Source organism: Trachinotus anak, unplaced genomic scaffold, assembly GCF_046630095.1.
Source record: "Trachinotus anak isolate AG129_WGS33_773 ecotype Australia unplaced genomic scaffold, CSIRO_AGI_Tana_v1 ptg000004l, whole genome shotgun sequence".
NCBI lineage: Eukaryota > Metazoa > Chordata > Actinopteri > Carangiformes > Carangidae > Trachinotus > Trachinotus anak.
Window position 1 is genome coordinate 8,389,712 of NW_027273855.1, and position 15,478 is coordinate 8,405,189.

The 15,478-nt window shown below is 38.6% G+C and overlaps 3 protein-coding genes across 8 annotated transcripts in view; 2 read left to right on the plus strand and 1 right to left on the minus strand.

Annotated features, from left to right (window-relative positions):
- Positions 1-305: 305 nt before the first annotated feature.
- taf13 (TATA-box binding protein associated factor 13) lies at positions 306-1,136 on the minus strand. Its single transcript, XM_071475600.1, has 2 exons — positions 1,059-1,136; positions 306-939 (listed from the first exon to the last, which is right to left on the minus strand). Exon 2 carries the CDS (start codon positions 936-938, stop codon positions 564-566), a length of 375 nt encoding a protein of 124 aa, XP_071331701.1. The 5' UTR covers position 939; positions 1,059-1,136; the 3' UTR covers positions 306-563.
- A 2-nt stretch (positions 1,137-1,138) lies between these two features.
- On the plus strand, positions 1,139-12,124 carry slc35c2 (solute carrier family 35 member C2). 3 transcript variants are annotated; one of them, XM_071475595.1, is made up of 11 exons: positions 1,139-1,287; positions 2,266-2,479; positions 2,674-2,824; positions 3,978-4,041; positions 4,162-4,234; positions 6,228-6,396; positions 6,967-7,050; positions 9,095-9,270; positions 9,556-9,685; positions 10,802-10,893; positions 11,654-11,872. In XM_071475595.1, exons 2-10 carry the CDS (start codon positions 2,369-2,371, stop codon positions 10,882-10,884), a joined length of 1,041 nt encoding a protein of 346 aa, XP_071331696.1. In that variant the 5' UTR covers positions 1,139-1,287; positions 2,266-2,368; the 3' UTR covers positions 10,885-10,893; positions 11,654-11,872. The 3 variants fall into 3 exon arrangements, with proteins under 3 accessions (XP_071331696.1, XP_071331693.1, XP_071331694.1); XM_071475592.1 differs by lacking the exon at positions 10,802-10,893 and having other exon boundaries at positions 11,654-12,124; XM_071475593.1 differs by lacking the exons at positions 1,139-1,287; positions 10,802-10,893 and adding an exon at positions 1,354-1,987 and having other exon boundaries at positions 11,654-12,124.
- Positions 12,125-13,446: 1,322 nt separating this feature from the next.
- Positions 13,447-15,478, plus strand: part of LOC139620249 (collagen alpha-1(XX) chain) — a 54,228-nt gene continuing 52,196 nt past the window's right edge. For all 4 annotated transcript variants that reach the window (XR_011690780.1, XM_071475589.1, XM_071475590.1 and 1 more), the window contains exon 1: positions 13,447-14,630. The gene's annotated coding sequence lies outside the window, so the exon portion shown is untranslated. The remainder of the gene's footprint in view (positions 14,631-15,478) is intronic.

Consider the following 15,478-nt stretch of genomic DNA (forward strand, 5'->3'; position numbering starts at 1 on the left):
TGTTTCTCAACAAAATGAAAACAAAACAATTAATTAACAAAATAGCTGGTAATTTATCTTCTGATAAATGAGTTTGCAGGTAGATGAGATAGATGCTGTGGTTGCAAACTATGAAATTTTCACAGCTATGGTTTGCTGATGCAACTGTGTTGGCTGCTGTTAAAGCATGTACCATGAGTGCAGTGTGATTTTTAATGCTTCAGTTGATTTGTGCATGCGATGTTGAGCCACAAATGTAACAGTCCAGATTTAAAGAACAGTCTCTTCTGGGTATTCTGGTCCTCAAATTAATATTAATGACTGTGTGGATTAAAACAATACGCAAGCGACTTTATTTAAACAGTCCCAAGCAGCATGACAACACTTTGACATGGCACATTATTGTCATACCATCTGCAAAATAATGCAAATCATTTGTTACCAAAAAAAAAATACTGAGTTTGCACACCAAAATGAAGTCTGGATAACCTCCTAAAGAGCACAGGTAAACAAAGTTAACAGCTAGTGAAAAGGAAATGAACAACAAAATTAGATGCATATTAAGGAGGTGTCCCAGGGTTAGATTATGAGCCATAATTTGCTTCGTCGAAAGCTTTCCGGGCTCTCTTCAGCTCCTCGTTCATTGTCAGCAGGTCTTTGACTCTGGCGAATTTTCTGGGGTCCTTGCGAATCAGAAAAACTATGTCTTCCACCTGGACGCGGCCCTGGCGTCCGATAGACATGGCTTTGTGGGTCATTTCCGTGATGAACTCGATCACCAAGTCCTCCAGAATGTCCACGGACTCCGTATACGGGTTCTGGTCGTCTCCGAAACCGTACATCATACACCGGAGCTCCTTGGAGAAGAGCCTTTTCCTCTTCCCGTGGCCGACGTCGATTCCGCTGGAGCCGTCATCCAACTCCTCATCGAAGCCAGTCTCGTCCTCCTCATCCGCCATTCTGATGTGAAACACCCAGATGAATGTGGTTTACTTACATTAACATTACATTAACATTACACTAACACTTAATATTTTATGAAAACACAAATGATAACTTCGAGCAAAATAAAGCGTTACCTCTGAGTTCAACTTGGATAACAACACAGATGAATCTGTGGTCTTTGTTAGCTTCCGCCTCGGTTACCTTGACTGAGGAAGCGATTCAGGGTAAAAAGTTACCTTCTAAAAATACTGCCCCTTGCGGTTACTTCCTTCAGACGTTATTGTCCCCCGAGAAATGATCCACGTAATGTTACACCATTGAGTTTGCACTTATTAATAAGCCATATTGTCAACATGACTGACGGTAGGTTTCTGTAATATCATTTTTTACTGCTGTTTTTTGTTTGTTTGCTTGCTTGCTTGCTTGTTTTGTTGGCTCTTGGCATATACTTTAAGGTTTAGAGCCAAAACTTAATTCAAACAGAAGGAAATTTAACATCGCCGCTCACCACCTTGCTACATTGTGGATTAGCTACATATATTTAAATGTTTTCGTGGTTTGTGTGTATTACTTCAATAAAACACTCCATGGGGGCCGTAGCAAGCAGTGTGAACTACAGCAAAAAAGTCAAACATTTGTAAAAATGGAATTTGTTTCTGATAGGGTATGTGGAAGCCGAATTAAAGAATGGTTCATAACAATTTAGGGAATGCCTTAATTCTTAGTACATGTAACTTGTAGGTCACAAATGAACACCGCGAAGATTAATTTCAGGGATTCATCAATGGAGTTCAGTACGGGGGTGTCGTCACACGAAAATGACACGTAACGGGGGAACGCACAGTGTACTGTCACTAGTTGCATAAAACAAGTGATCTTGGTGAAAGCTCAACATAGTTGGCGGTCTACATAAAGCAAATAACTGCTTTTTGTATTGAGTCAGCTAATTAACTAATAGCAGATACACAATACCAGCGTATATACCAGGCTAATGTCAACTAAATGGGTAAAACGCTAGTTAGCGTACAAAACAATAGGTTCTGTCAAACTTTGCAGCGATCTGGTGAGTGCTACCGTTGCCTTTATCTAATATTAGCCGAGCCTGTCTATGAACTAACTCACTTTCGGATAAATAATTTGTTGGTTAATCTTTAGTTAGCATTATTTTAATCATGGCTTAACGGCTAGCTGACATGGTTTGGCGGTTAGCTCATTGTGACTGTCAAACTTAAGCTAATATGTATGTTGCCCTTAAGCTAACAGTGCACCAGACTTATTTATAACTGAAACCTTCCCTCCCTACCCTCCTATTCTCTTCCACACGGGGGCACTCCCTCCTAGAGCACTCAGCCATGACTGACATGCAGGGTGTAGAGCCAGTTTGGAGACGATGACCTCTTTACAGTAGCTGTCTGAACTGGACAGCTGATCCTAGCAGCCCTGTATGGCTTGCCCCATCCAGTTCCTCTGCCGGGGGCTTCGCACCGTTGGATTAGTTCTCCTCTACTATGTCTTCTCTATAGGCATCACCTTCTATAACAAATGGCTGATGAAGGTAAGTGAGGGAATTCACTGGCTTCCTATTAATTAAACTGACTACTACTCCTCCTCCTTACTTAAGAATATAACTGAAGGTTAAGGCGTGGACAAAGCAGCTTGTCTCCTAGTGTCTCAGGATTCAGGAACTTGAGACAGTGGGAAATGACATACCTCAACTGTGTGAGATGACCCTGTCTGTTTCTCTCTCAGGGATTCCACTATCCCCTTTTCATGACGTTAGTTCACCTCACTATCATCTTCTGCCTGTCGGCTCTGACGCGTTGGGCCATGCAGTGGCGGACAGGGAAACCACGCGTTATTCTAAGCTGGAAAGATTACCTCCTGAAGGTGGCTCCCACCGGTGAGATTTTAGTGGAGTCTTGAGTGTTTTACCCAGCTGTTCAGAAGGCAGCACAAAGTGTTCAGAGAACAGATAGTCAGAAAAAGGACTGACACTCAGCTCTTATCATGTTCACCGACTAACTAAGCCTTCAGTGATGAGTACTTTGGCCAAAGTCCACATTGATAGAAACATGATATCACAACTAAGGAGTTAGCATATAACATAGCAGCAATTAACCATCATAAATAAGCAGATTCATTTGATACATTAAAGCTAATGTTTATATTGTATCATCTATTTTCTGTTTAGTCTTTAATCAATGACAGGCAGGAGCCAATATACCATCTATGCATCAAGGCCTAAACTGAGCTGTTTTCAGTGTCAGTGAGATAATTATGGACTACTAAAAAGTATTTATTTTCACGTTTGATATCCTACCTAATTATTTATAATTGATAGTTACAAAATGGTACAATCCCATTTCCAAAAAAGCTGGGACACTGTAAAATTTAAATAATATAAATACATCCAATGATGTACAAACAGTTCAGGGTCTCCATTGATGTATTTTTCATTTCATGACGTGCCAAATGTTTTCAATGGGTGACAGGTCTGGCCTGCAGGCAGGCCAGTTTAGCGTCTGGACTCTTCTACTACGGAGCCATGCAGTTGTAATATGTGCAGAATACAGTTTGGCATTGTCTTGCTGAAATATGCAAGGTCTTCTCTGAAAAAAACGTCAGGATGGCAGCATACATTGCTCCAAAACCTGTATTGTTAAGCAATAATGGTGCCTTCCCAGATGCGCCAGCTATCCAAGCCATGGGCACAGATGCTGGCTTTTGAACTGTGGGCTGATAACAAGCTGGATGGTCCCTACCTCTGTAGCCTGGAGAATAGGGCATCCATGATTTCCAAAAAGAATATGAAATTTTGATTTGTCAGGACAGTGAGCACCTTAAATGAACTTGGGCCCAAAGAAGTCAGCAACGTTTCAGGATCATGTTTCTCTTTTGCATGATAGAGTTTCAACCCGCATTTGTTGATTCTTCAATTGTTGTACTATTTTCACAGTGTCCCAACTTTTTTGGAAACAGGTTTGTACAACAGAAATATATTTTTGAAAGGTGTTTGTCTGCTAAAAGTCCTACATTCTGTCTGTCTTACCCAGCCTTGGCCACAGCACTGGATATTGGACTTTCCAACTGGAGTTTCCTCTTCATCACCATCAGCTTGTAAGTTTGTGGCCTAGGTTTTTAATAGAAGATATGACTTCAATATGAACTGAGAAACTTAATTTAACCCATTATTGGATTGTTCCATTCTACTGTGGCTCTTACTTTGTCTCATTTAAGGTACACCATGACCAAGTCATCAGCTGTTGTCTTCATTCTCTTTTTCTCCCTTGTGTTTAAACTAGAAGAGCCGGTGAGTGACAATGTTTTTTTCAGCCTAAAATATTTGTATGTGTTGACCCAACTTTGCGAGGCAGCCGAATTTCTCGCAACCTAGAATCCATCTTGTAGCCTCTAAGCTATTCGTTTGTGGTTGGGACAAATCAATGTTATGTGAGGGAGGAACTACTTGGCAGCTACAGTAAAGTGACTGTTTTGGTATCCGTACAAAAGCCTTTAATGTGCAAACATCCCTTACTAAGATGGAAAGAATCATCTACTGACATGCTAACTAGCTATCAAAGCTACTCAGACTGCAGCTTGTCATGTTGTCTTTCCTTGTCTGCACTCTCCTACTACGTCATATGATAGTCAGATGGTTCCTTCAGTCAACTGCCAAGAATCTTTTTTTGAAAGCACCTACCCTTTTCCAAACAGTTTCCAGCAAAGCCTTCCCAGATGGCTCTGTGTAACAGACCACTTGGTGCATAAGGTTAGTGCTGACCACACAAACTAAACCAGTTACTAAAAACTAAACCAGTTACTAAACCAGTTTTTTTACAGTAGTATGAAAGAATTCATTTGATCATTGCTGAATTATGTAATTATTTCTTCTTGATTTATGTGCACATTAGCATACAGACTCCACATGGACTCCACAAGTTAAACAAAAAGAAGAACAGAAGGTTCAGCAACTTTGAGGAAAAGCAGAGGAAGTGTTTTTAATCAGATAAATCTGCTGCATAAGTGGTTGTTAAGAGAGCAGTCGTAGAGCTTGCTAATAAAAATCAGTTTAATCTGAGCCAGAACCTTGCTGTGCTGTCATGTTGGTCAGTGAAATTAATGTTACTCTCACTCCACTCAGTCCTCATTCAAACTAAGCACAGAAAGGAAGTGTGCATAGAGATACTGCCATTATATCCATCCTCGCAGGATTTTGTTTCTCTGAGTGTTAACCTGAAATCTGCCATATTTTAATTGCGCAACTCAGAAAATAGTCAGCCAGTCAGAAGACAGGCTTTGATTCACAACTTACCTGTTGTTACTAGAGCTCCAGAGAGAACACTGAGATGGTTTTTAATTCTTGAAACCACAAATATATCTTCTTTGGATATCAACACTTCAAATAAAACTTTGGAGAAGAGTTAAATATTGGACTTTTAAGTTTATTCACTGAAATTATTTTGACTATGGTTTAGTAAAATTATGAGTATCAAAAGTTTTAGCCATGCTACCATGACAGCTGTAAGAATAGCAATGTCAGTCAGTCTACCACTTTGTTCTAGACAGAAATATCTCAACAGCAATGGATTGTCATAAAATTTTGTACAGACATTCATGGTACCCAGAGGTTGATTGCCACCGATTTTGGGGTTACCTGACCATTACTCTAGCACCACCATGAGGTTGACATTTTTGTTTTTGAGTGAAATATCTCAACAACTTTTGGATTGACTGCCAAGAAATTTGGTTCAGATATTCAATTCAATTTTATTTGTATAGCACCAAATCATAATATACATTATCTCAAGGCACTTTACAGGGTAAGGTCGAGACCTTACTTTGTTATAGAGAAAAACCCAACAGTTTCCACAAAGAGCAAGCACTTGGCGACAGGGGGGAGGAAAAATTCCCTTTCAACAGGAAAAAACCTCCAACAGAATCAGGCTCAGGGTTGGCAGCCATCTGCCTCGATCGGTTGGGTTTAATATCATCATGTCCTGTTTGCCTCAGGATGAAATGTACTTGTTTTGGTTATACCTTGTCTTTTCATGTAGCGCCATCATCAGGTAAAACCTTTATCAATACTTTGGTTTGTGACTAAATACCTTTAGAATTGATAACATTACCATCATCTTCAGGTGTACTTTGCACTAGTGCCAACTGGCAAATAAACTAAAATGGTGAACAAAGTAAACATTATGCCTGCTTATTAGCATTGTCACTACATGCGAGTTAGCATGCTGGCATTAGCATTTAGCTCTGTTTTTTGTTTCTTACCATCTCTCTCTTTCCTTTTCAACCAGAACCCATTCCTGATCCTGGTGGTCCTGCTGATCTCCAGTGGCATGTTTATGGTCACATTTCAATCGCAACAGTTCAACCTGGAGGGATTCATCATGGCACTGATGGCATCTTTCATAGGGGGGATCCGCTGGACCCTCACTCAGGTCCTCATGCAGAAAGCAGAACTGGGTCAGTGTTGAGTCACTGCTCACTTAAAAATATTGAATATATGTTCAGCAGTCCTGTTACATTTGCTTTGCTTAAGGGCATTTTAGCCACATCAACAGCTAAATTCATCTATGACTATCCACTTCCTCACACCAGTGACAACCCACCTTGAATGAATTGAGATATTGAGGTAAACAGATTAACAAACCACTGCCTGTGAAGCATTTGAAAGAGGCAGCTCTGAAAACACATGAAGAAGTATGAATATATGTGCAACAGAATTTTAGCTTTTCACTGAACACCTTAATCCAGCTTTTACTTACTCTCTGTTACCAGTCATCTTGCGATGTACTTCACAGCCCTCTCACCTCAAATGAACAGATAAATAAGAAATTTCCTGTGAGCTAAGAGAAGAAACAGACAGGAATTACAATATAACCTCTGACACAACTACTCAGTACATCTGACTTTGTAATTACGGTATGCTTTGCCATAACTATGAGACTGATTTTAAACATCTGACACTCATATAGGTTTATGACCCTATTTTCCTCCTCTTTCAACTTTTTTAAATCTTGTACCTACCTCCAGGCCTTCAGAACCCAATAGACGCCATGTACCACCTACAACCTCTCATGTTCCTTGGCCTCTTTCCCCTCTTCCTCTATAATGAAGGTGAGAGATACTCTTATGCTGTAGTTCATCTTCCTAATTCTGCAGAAAAGAGTGAGGATGCATTCAAATGAACTCATAGTCCTGGATTTAGTATTTCACTGTTTTCAATGAAAGATGTTATATAGTCATGACTCAGTGGAGCTCAGACACTTTGTTGGATTTATTTGTTTTTTTACATTACAGGTCCATATTTTACTCTTCTCCTGTGTTTTATTTGAAGTGTTGATATCCATAAAAAGATATATTTTTGCTTTTAAGAACCAAAAACCATCTCAGTGTAGTTTTACATCTCCTCTCTCAGGCTTCTCTCTGGAGCTCTCATGACAATAGGTCAGTGATCCAATCAGAAGAGAGGCTGGGAGCCTGCTTTGTTGTATCATCACAAAGTTACAGAAGTCCTGAGGGCTTGTTTTAAGGCTCATTTTCTAAATACAGGCTGTGTGCATTTCTCTGTGGACTGAGTGATTTGATACTTCCACTTTATTAGATATAGAACCTAGACCTACTTTATAATAAAAAAACATGAACATCTACATTTTTACTACAGGGACCTCGAAAAACAAATAAAGGGGATCATCTATACAGGATTACAGTTACAATCAGGTGACAGTGAAAAAACACAAACACATTCAGGAGCTGGAGTATTACTAGTGAAGCATGTAAGCACTGTACATTAGATGTGATGTTTTGAATTGTCTCTAATTTTAAGTAAGAAACAAATTTCACTGAATCATTTACAATAGATATTTAATATTTATGTCCAGTGTCACTATCAGTCTCATCAATAAGGATTGATCTTTGATAAAAAGTGCTAACCATCTGCTGAGGTTCTGTCACAACTGTATTGTGTTTGGTGTTTAGGCACATTACCAACAACAGCTGCACTAATGTGGCTCCGTATTGTTGACTTCTGGGATACACTTAGTTCTTATCAATCAAGATCAGTCTATCAATCTACTTTCTTCTCCTCCTCTAAAAAAAAATATTCAACCAAGTTTTTAGTCACAGTTACTCTTAAATCCATTGAGCTACAATGATGAAATTGTTGTGTATATATAAACAATATATAAGTAGAAATTCTATTTAAAGCTCTGCTGTACTCATGTTTAGTTTCCTTGATGAATTTAATAATGCTGTATTTACATTTTTACTACAAGGAGTACTTCACTTACTTGATTTTGACTGATATTTTTAAATGTGAACACTGAGACATACTGGGACCAGTTGTTCCACTGTCCCTTGAATGCCACATATTCTTACATTTCTTCCCTTTGCTTTTCGGGTTGGATAGCGAATGTAACAAATAGCTACAGATACAGTATTTTCTCATAAGCTATATTATTTGCACTCCATTATTCCAGTCATACAGTAATACTCATAATGTGGTTTTTGGTAGTTATGAGAAGGAGGTGGAATTCAGCTAAACACTGTATGCTGTGTTAATACAATCAGAGTTGTTCTGATACCAATACTGCCTAAAATACTGGATCAGGTATCAAGTAAGTTTATGCACTGATTCGATAACACAGTAGCCCTGCACAGTCACTAACAACTACTCTTTTAGACCAGTAAAGACAGTCAAATTAGATAATAAAAGAAAAATTCTATGCCATTCATGTATTGGAGCTGGTAATTTTTTTTTTTAACGCAGTGGTATCACATCGGTATTCAGTATCAGCCGATACACAAGTTCAAATATCAGAATTGGTATCAGGAAGGAAAAAATGGAACATCTGTGATATACATGGTAACCTAAGTGCTTGCCTTTGCATGCCAGAGAACTAACACTGTCTTTTTCATTGTTTTGCCACTCACATCCACAAGTAAACATTTGCCAGTTCAAGCAGTGCAAGTGGTGACATTTAGCACCTATAACCTCTGCTAATAAGTTCTGCAAGCAACTGGACTTAAAAACATTAAATATGAGTGGACCCTTTCTATAAATCATCTTTATTTCCTAGTAACCTTACTTAGATTTGAAGTGTCTTGCAAGTGATGATTTTACACACCTCTGACCTGGTTCTGTCTCTTTGTCTCTCTACAGGGCTGAGCCTCAGTACCTCAGAAAAGCTGTTCCGGGTGACGAAGCTTTCACCTCTCCTTTATTCACTCTTCACACTGAGTGTAGGCGGCTCACTGGCCTTTGGTTTAGGCTTCTCAGAGTTCCTGCTAGTCTCCCGAACCTCCAGTCTCACTCTATCTATATCAGGGATCTTTAAGGTACTTTAATATATGAGCTTACTATGTGTGATTAGGATGCTTATTTAGGGGTCTTATAAGCCAATACACTATTGCTCTATGCTAGTATTTTATCTCTGAATGTTTCTGGGTCACCTTTAATCACAGTTGTCTTGATTTTTCTTCAGTCCAACAACTTATGTTTTCTGCTGTGTGATGAGCATTACAGCTTTGTAAAGCATCATGAGGCTACAGTGTTCTGTTCTTGTTCAGACCTACCAAATACCTCCTTTCTTTTGTCCCTTTCATTGTCTTGTTTTTCTGTAGGAGGTGTGTACTCTGCTTTTGGCAGCAGCTGTGACAGAAGACAAATTGAGTGCGCTTAATTGGCTGGGATGCGTTGTGTGTCTCTGTGGCATTTCACTGCATGTGGGACTCAAGATATATTATTCGAAAAGTAAGTTAATTTTATTGTTCTTGATCATTAAATGGTTAGGAACAAGTCAATCAAATATTTAAAAATCCCTTTTAGAAATGTCTAATGATATTTAAAATGTGCTTTGAATAACAATTTGTCTGATCTGTTTTTTTCTACAAAAAAATTACCTCGTTTAACAACTTAAAAAATTACATCTGTTCTTTCCCCTTCACTGAAACATCCAGAATCTATGAATATGCAAATATTTTTAATTTCAAAGTTACTGTACATTAGGTGTTTCCTACCTCACTGAACAGGTTTCAAGTTTCAACATCACACTTGTGTAAGTTGCATATTGACCCTTGATTGGCTTCCACACTTTTTGTGATGCCACAAAATCATGCTCATACATGCACATCTTACACAAAGATTTAATTGAGCACAGAAGTTTCTCTCTTCAGAGAAACAAAAAATGTGAAAGAAGCCTTTTTTGAAAAGTAAAATCTGTAACTTCTCCACATTAACTCTAAAAACAACTGGACCGGACCTATGTTCGATATGTCATGGAGTTGTGTTCTTACATTATCTCAAATGTTATCTTAAATAAAACTCATGGACCACCTAACTCCCTGAACATCCCCAAAACCAACAGGGCCATTACTTTTGAAATATTGTGGCACACTTTCATGGAAAAAAGTCACCTGGGATAGAGTTTTGTTTTTGTTTTTTTTTGGTAATTTCATGTTTTTATTGGATAAGACAGTGAAGACAGATAGGAAACGTGTGAATAGTGACTAGAGGAATGACCTTTAGCAGAGTCCGGCTGGCTGGGAATTGAACTGGGGGCTTGCTATTCGAAACTTTTATAGTGTACCCACTAAGCACTAACCTTTCTGTCAGCCTCTATGTGAAGCAGAGTTTTAATCATTAGCAACCCCTGCGCCCCACACATTGCATAGAAACAAGTGGTGCTATTAATGTAGCATTGAACTTATCACACATATATGAGCATTGGCCAGATGTCATCAAACTCATGGTGACATTACTAGTAGAACTTCACACTTAACATTTGACTGTGTCAGAGGTGTCATTTGATTTTCTTTTAATTGACCAAGTCTTAATCCACCGGTTAATGATCTTGTCTGTGTTTCATAGTTAACAGGCTGGAGAAATTTAGCTCAGTCTCTGGGCAAGCTGACCATGAGGCTAACCTCATTTCCTTTCAAATGTCACGCTGACCATTCTATGTGAGTAGACAGTTGGTTACAGTGGAGTCCAACACCGTAAAACAGCCAATTCAAATAATAATGTTTGAATTTACATATGAGTTGATTTAATATGAAAAACAACACATATACACTACTCACTACCAGGCTCTGTGGTCACTCTCAGACAGTTTGAGAAACACTAAATTTAAAACATGATATTTTAACAAATTTACTTGTCGACCACCAGGGGTCACTTGCGGGCCACTTAGGTTAAGAAAGCCAAACAAATGTTGGGCAGCTCAGCTCCCAGCTACTGAGACACCCTGTGTCCTCTGTAGAGTGTTGGTGAATCACAAATTTTAAAAATTAAACTGCTTTATTTGATATTTTTACCACTTTTAATCCGACCCCCTGGTCCATTTGTAATTGTTACACTGACTTTAAATGTAAAACTGTTTTATTCAGCGTTTTTACTGGTTATATTCAGCTGGTCTGTTTTTTGTGGAGAGGAGGAGATGAGTGGATAATTCAGCTCCAGATAAAAACCTCCTGAACCACTGACACTGAAGAAATCCAAACCAGGAGAAGGTGACAGTAATGGTGGTGAAGACAAGAACTCCCATAATTCCTCGCTACATCATGACGTCACCCACTGCTGTTTTTTGTTATTGTTTTGATTGAGAGACCCGTAGTAGCAGAAGTTACAGACTGCGTGTTTAAGAATAATAATAATAATACAATATAATAAATCTATAATAGATAATGCTGACTATGTCAATTTTGTTTTACTTTCCATCAGATAAGATCCCATCTTTAAGGCAGCTAAACAGTAAAAGCCCAGAGCTCGAGGTGCCATTACTGCAGCAGACCAGAGATGAAGCAGAAGACTCAGCTGCTAACGAAGATGAGGAACAAGAAATCACTGTGCATTGACGTCACAGGATGTCAGTCATTTACAACTCTTCCATCAGAGGGTTTGAACAGTGATGCCAAATAAATGCTTCAGTACTTCCAAAAACTGTTTGGAACACACTGCCACAAAAAAGAGGGAAGAGCTTCAGCTCTTTACCACCACTGATTCTGTCTTCAGGCGAGGCAAGGGCCTCATTATCAGCTGTACATTACCTGTGGACTTTGAACGTGACTTAAGTTATGATGCTTTGCCTTAGGGCAGCTCCAGAGACATAGCTAATACATGCAAGTGTCAACAAAGTATGATGTATAGAGGAAGAGAGTGTCACAGCTTTAAATGGTACTTTGACACCTTGAATTGTTGTGGGTCATTTTATTTGCTAGATACTTGTTACTGTGGGAACATCTTCTTACTTTGGTGTATGTAATATACCAATACATACAGTCTGCATATACAGGTATATATAAAAAGCAAAAAGCGTTGAAGTGGCACATGTCCCCACAGAATAAGCCATTAAGAGACTGAGGGGCATTGTGTTAACTTTCTCATGAGGTTGATTGAGGAAAAATCAACTAGAATTTGAAGTTCTGGTGTCCTAGTAATATAGAGTGGGAGCAGTGGTAACCAGATTACTTTGTTTAATCCCCTTAAGTATGTAGCCTGAAAAGGGCATCATCAAGTTATTTTGTGTGAAAGCAAGATTAGTAGCACATGTTATATGGTCCCTCAGATTCCTATTTTTGCAGATGGCTTTGCGAATCTTCTTTGTGGGCTGATTTATCAGCCAGATTGGTTGCATCAAATTGTACAGTAGATAAATCATACAAGATTGGTCGGGCAGCAGCACATATCATCATTATAAATAAATCTTCAGGGCATTTTATTGACTAATCAATTGATAAAAAGTGAGAAAATGAAAAATGCCCATCACTACTTCCCAAAGCCTTCCCAAAGTTAATCTTGAAACTCCCTGTCTGTCTAAAACTCATATTAGACAAAAGCAGCAATTCTTCATATTTTATATAACCCTTGATATAGTAGGGAATGTTATATTTATGTTTGAAAATTGATGTAAATGATTATCAAATTACAGATTCATTTTCTGTTGACTGACATTTATTAATCAAGTGATTGGGCTGTAGAGGCTCTATGTTATCATAAAGCCCCAAATATGACTGATGCGAACCCCTTACTCAGATCCCTGAAAACACATGAAGTTGCAACGAGGAAAACGTGTGTACAAAGATTGGGTGGGTGTTGCTTTTGGTGGGTGCCCTCTCAATGTAATTTTTTTTCTTCTTCTTTTTTTTTTTTGTTGGTGAGTGTCCTAATACTGACATGTCACAATATAGCTATTTTTAATCAAGTTTACGTCAATGTCTATCTCTACCTAAACATAAAGGATTAACTGAGCTGCAGGGTTGGAGCTAAAATTAACAGTTAATGGAGTCATTGTTTGGAGAGATGTGAAATCACTGCACCTTAATGTGCCTTTTTTATGTCACGGTATTCAATAAAGGTTACCTAAAAGAGCTATTTTCAAATCCAATCATAAGTACTTCAGCTACATGATTACAGATTTAGTTTTAAGCCATTTCAGGTTAAATGTAAATTATTTTGTCATGATTTTCTGAAAGTAAAAAGAAGTAATAAATATAATTTTAAATTCCAGAATAAACACAGAATAATGTCTATTAATATGTAGCCCACTTTAAAATCTTGTTTTCTCCCTCTGCCTTTTTGGCTACTTATCACATTCCTGTCCATCCATTTGATTACATTTACTCATGAGTCAAGATGCCATGCTAAATTGAGCTGTCATTGAGGTAACTGAGTGTATTTACACTTAACTTGGTTAACTGTAGTCCTGCAGGGAACACAGGTCTCTTTGAGTCTGGTTCTAATCCATTTCATACATTTCCAAGAGCACTGAAATCCCCTGCAAAATCCCTACATTAGAATCATTACTGTTATTGTACAGTAAACATTTGTAAATTTCAAGATACATATTTTACTCTTCTTCAGTGTTTTATTTGAAGTATTGATATCCATAAGAAGATATATTTGTGGTTTTAAGAATCAAAAACTATCTCAGTGTAGTTTTATATCTCCTCTCTCAGGCTTCTCTCTGGAGCTCTTGTAACAACAGGTCAGTGAGCCAATCAGAAGAGGCTCTGAGCCCTTGTTCAGATTGGCTCACTGTTTTGTTCTCTGAGTGAAAATATAGCAGATTTCAGGTAAACACTAAGAGAAACCAAATCCTGCAAGGTTGGAGGGTGGGTCCAGGTGGAGCCGGGCCTAGGGCATGGCTGAGGGCTGTGACTGCTTTGTTGTGACATCACAAAGTTACAGGAGTCCTCATGGCTTGTTTTCAGGCTCAGTTTCTGAATACAGGCTGTGTGCATTTCCCCGTCGACAGAGTACGGCCACCTCGCAACTGTCTGACCTGCCAGTCCAGACTCATGTAGTTAAGCCTTCGAGTATGGTCACGGTCCAAGATATCTGTTTGGAAATTATTTAATTATGCAGTAATGCAGTCTTATGATAAACCCGTATCCTCTGCACGCCATTGCTGTCCACATCAACCGCGCAGTACTGTGACTAAAGTTTCCACCTACAGAAGTATTTAAATTGGGCTTATTTGCTCTTTGGAAGATTTTATAGCCTTCTCCGGAGCAACACGCCCATGCTGGAGCAGCGGGAGGAGCTCGCCTCTCGGGTTTCACCCCGGGGAGTTCACACATTACCTGATGCAGGGAGCTGGCTCCACAATTTAGAGGAACTGGCTCGTGCTGACGTCTCACCTGTGGTATGCTGTGTGCAGTCTGTTTGGAGGAATAACCTGGACTCTCTGAACAGCCAGGTAAGACCTCATCTGGCTGCTCTAACAAGGCGGAAAAAGTTGTCATTATCACTAGGCACAGTTTTGTTGTCGTGTCTCGGATGTTGAACGTGTAGTTGCATCTATTGTTCGAAACGGATAAACTTTTAAAACAAACAAAGAAACCTTCAACGCGAGCGGGCACAGGTATGAATGCCGCGAAATTCCATATTTACGATTTGTATACAATAAAATAACTGTCAGCACACAATTATTATTGTTTAAAATCAATTACATTAAAACTAAAAGCCAATGTGCCCTGTTCAAAACAACAGCCTAACATTGTTAGTTGGGTCAATCAACCGCTTCTAATAAACAGATGCTAACTGCTACAGTCCCCTGTATTTATAACACACAACAATGCAGTTATATGCTCCAAGAACATTGCTGCAGTTTTTAGTAATGTACAGTGTAATTGATATGATGACAACTAGGCTATGTCATTCATTCATTTGTTTATTATACTCCAGCGTTCCCTATGGGTTCCCACAGGAGGACTTCGTTGTCGACAAATAAACCAATAAAGACTTAACCCATATACAATTAAATACACTTACAACTTCCTTATGGTGTGTTATAAACCAGTTCAGTGATGTTTATATAATGCTTATAATTGGTAAATATTAGTGCCTACATAACATCACTTTCATATTACTCAAGTCCTCCGTTTATAACACACTATAATGCATTTGTATACAAAGACATTTTATAGTATTGATTACAATGTTTAATTCAGCAATAACAGCTTATCTTATACATATTTTGATATTACAACTATTACTGTCACACCAGCGTTCACACAGGAGGACCTAGTAATTGACAAATAAATT

Bases quoted from the DNA above. Each gene is read 5' to 3' on its own strand.
- taf13 (XM_071475600.1), bottom strand. From the start codon at position 938: ATGGCGGATGAGGAGGACGAGACTGGCTTCGATGAGGAGTTGGATGAC.
- slc35c2 (XM_071475592.1), top strand. From the start codon at position 2,369: ATGGCTTGCCCCATCCAGTTCCTCTGCCGGGGGCTTCGCACCGTTGGA. The intron at 6,397-6,966 runs GTCAGTGTTGAG...ACCTACCTCCAG, and splicing joins CATGCAGAAAGCAGAACTGG to GCCTTCAGAACCCAATAGAC. The intron at 9,686-11,653 runs GTAAGTTAATTT...ACTTTCCATCAG, and splicing joins CAAGATATATTATTCGAAAA to ATAAGATCCCATCTTTAAGG.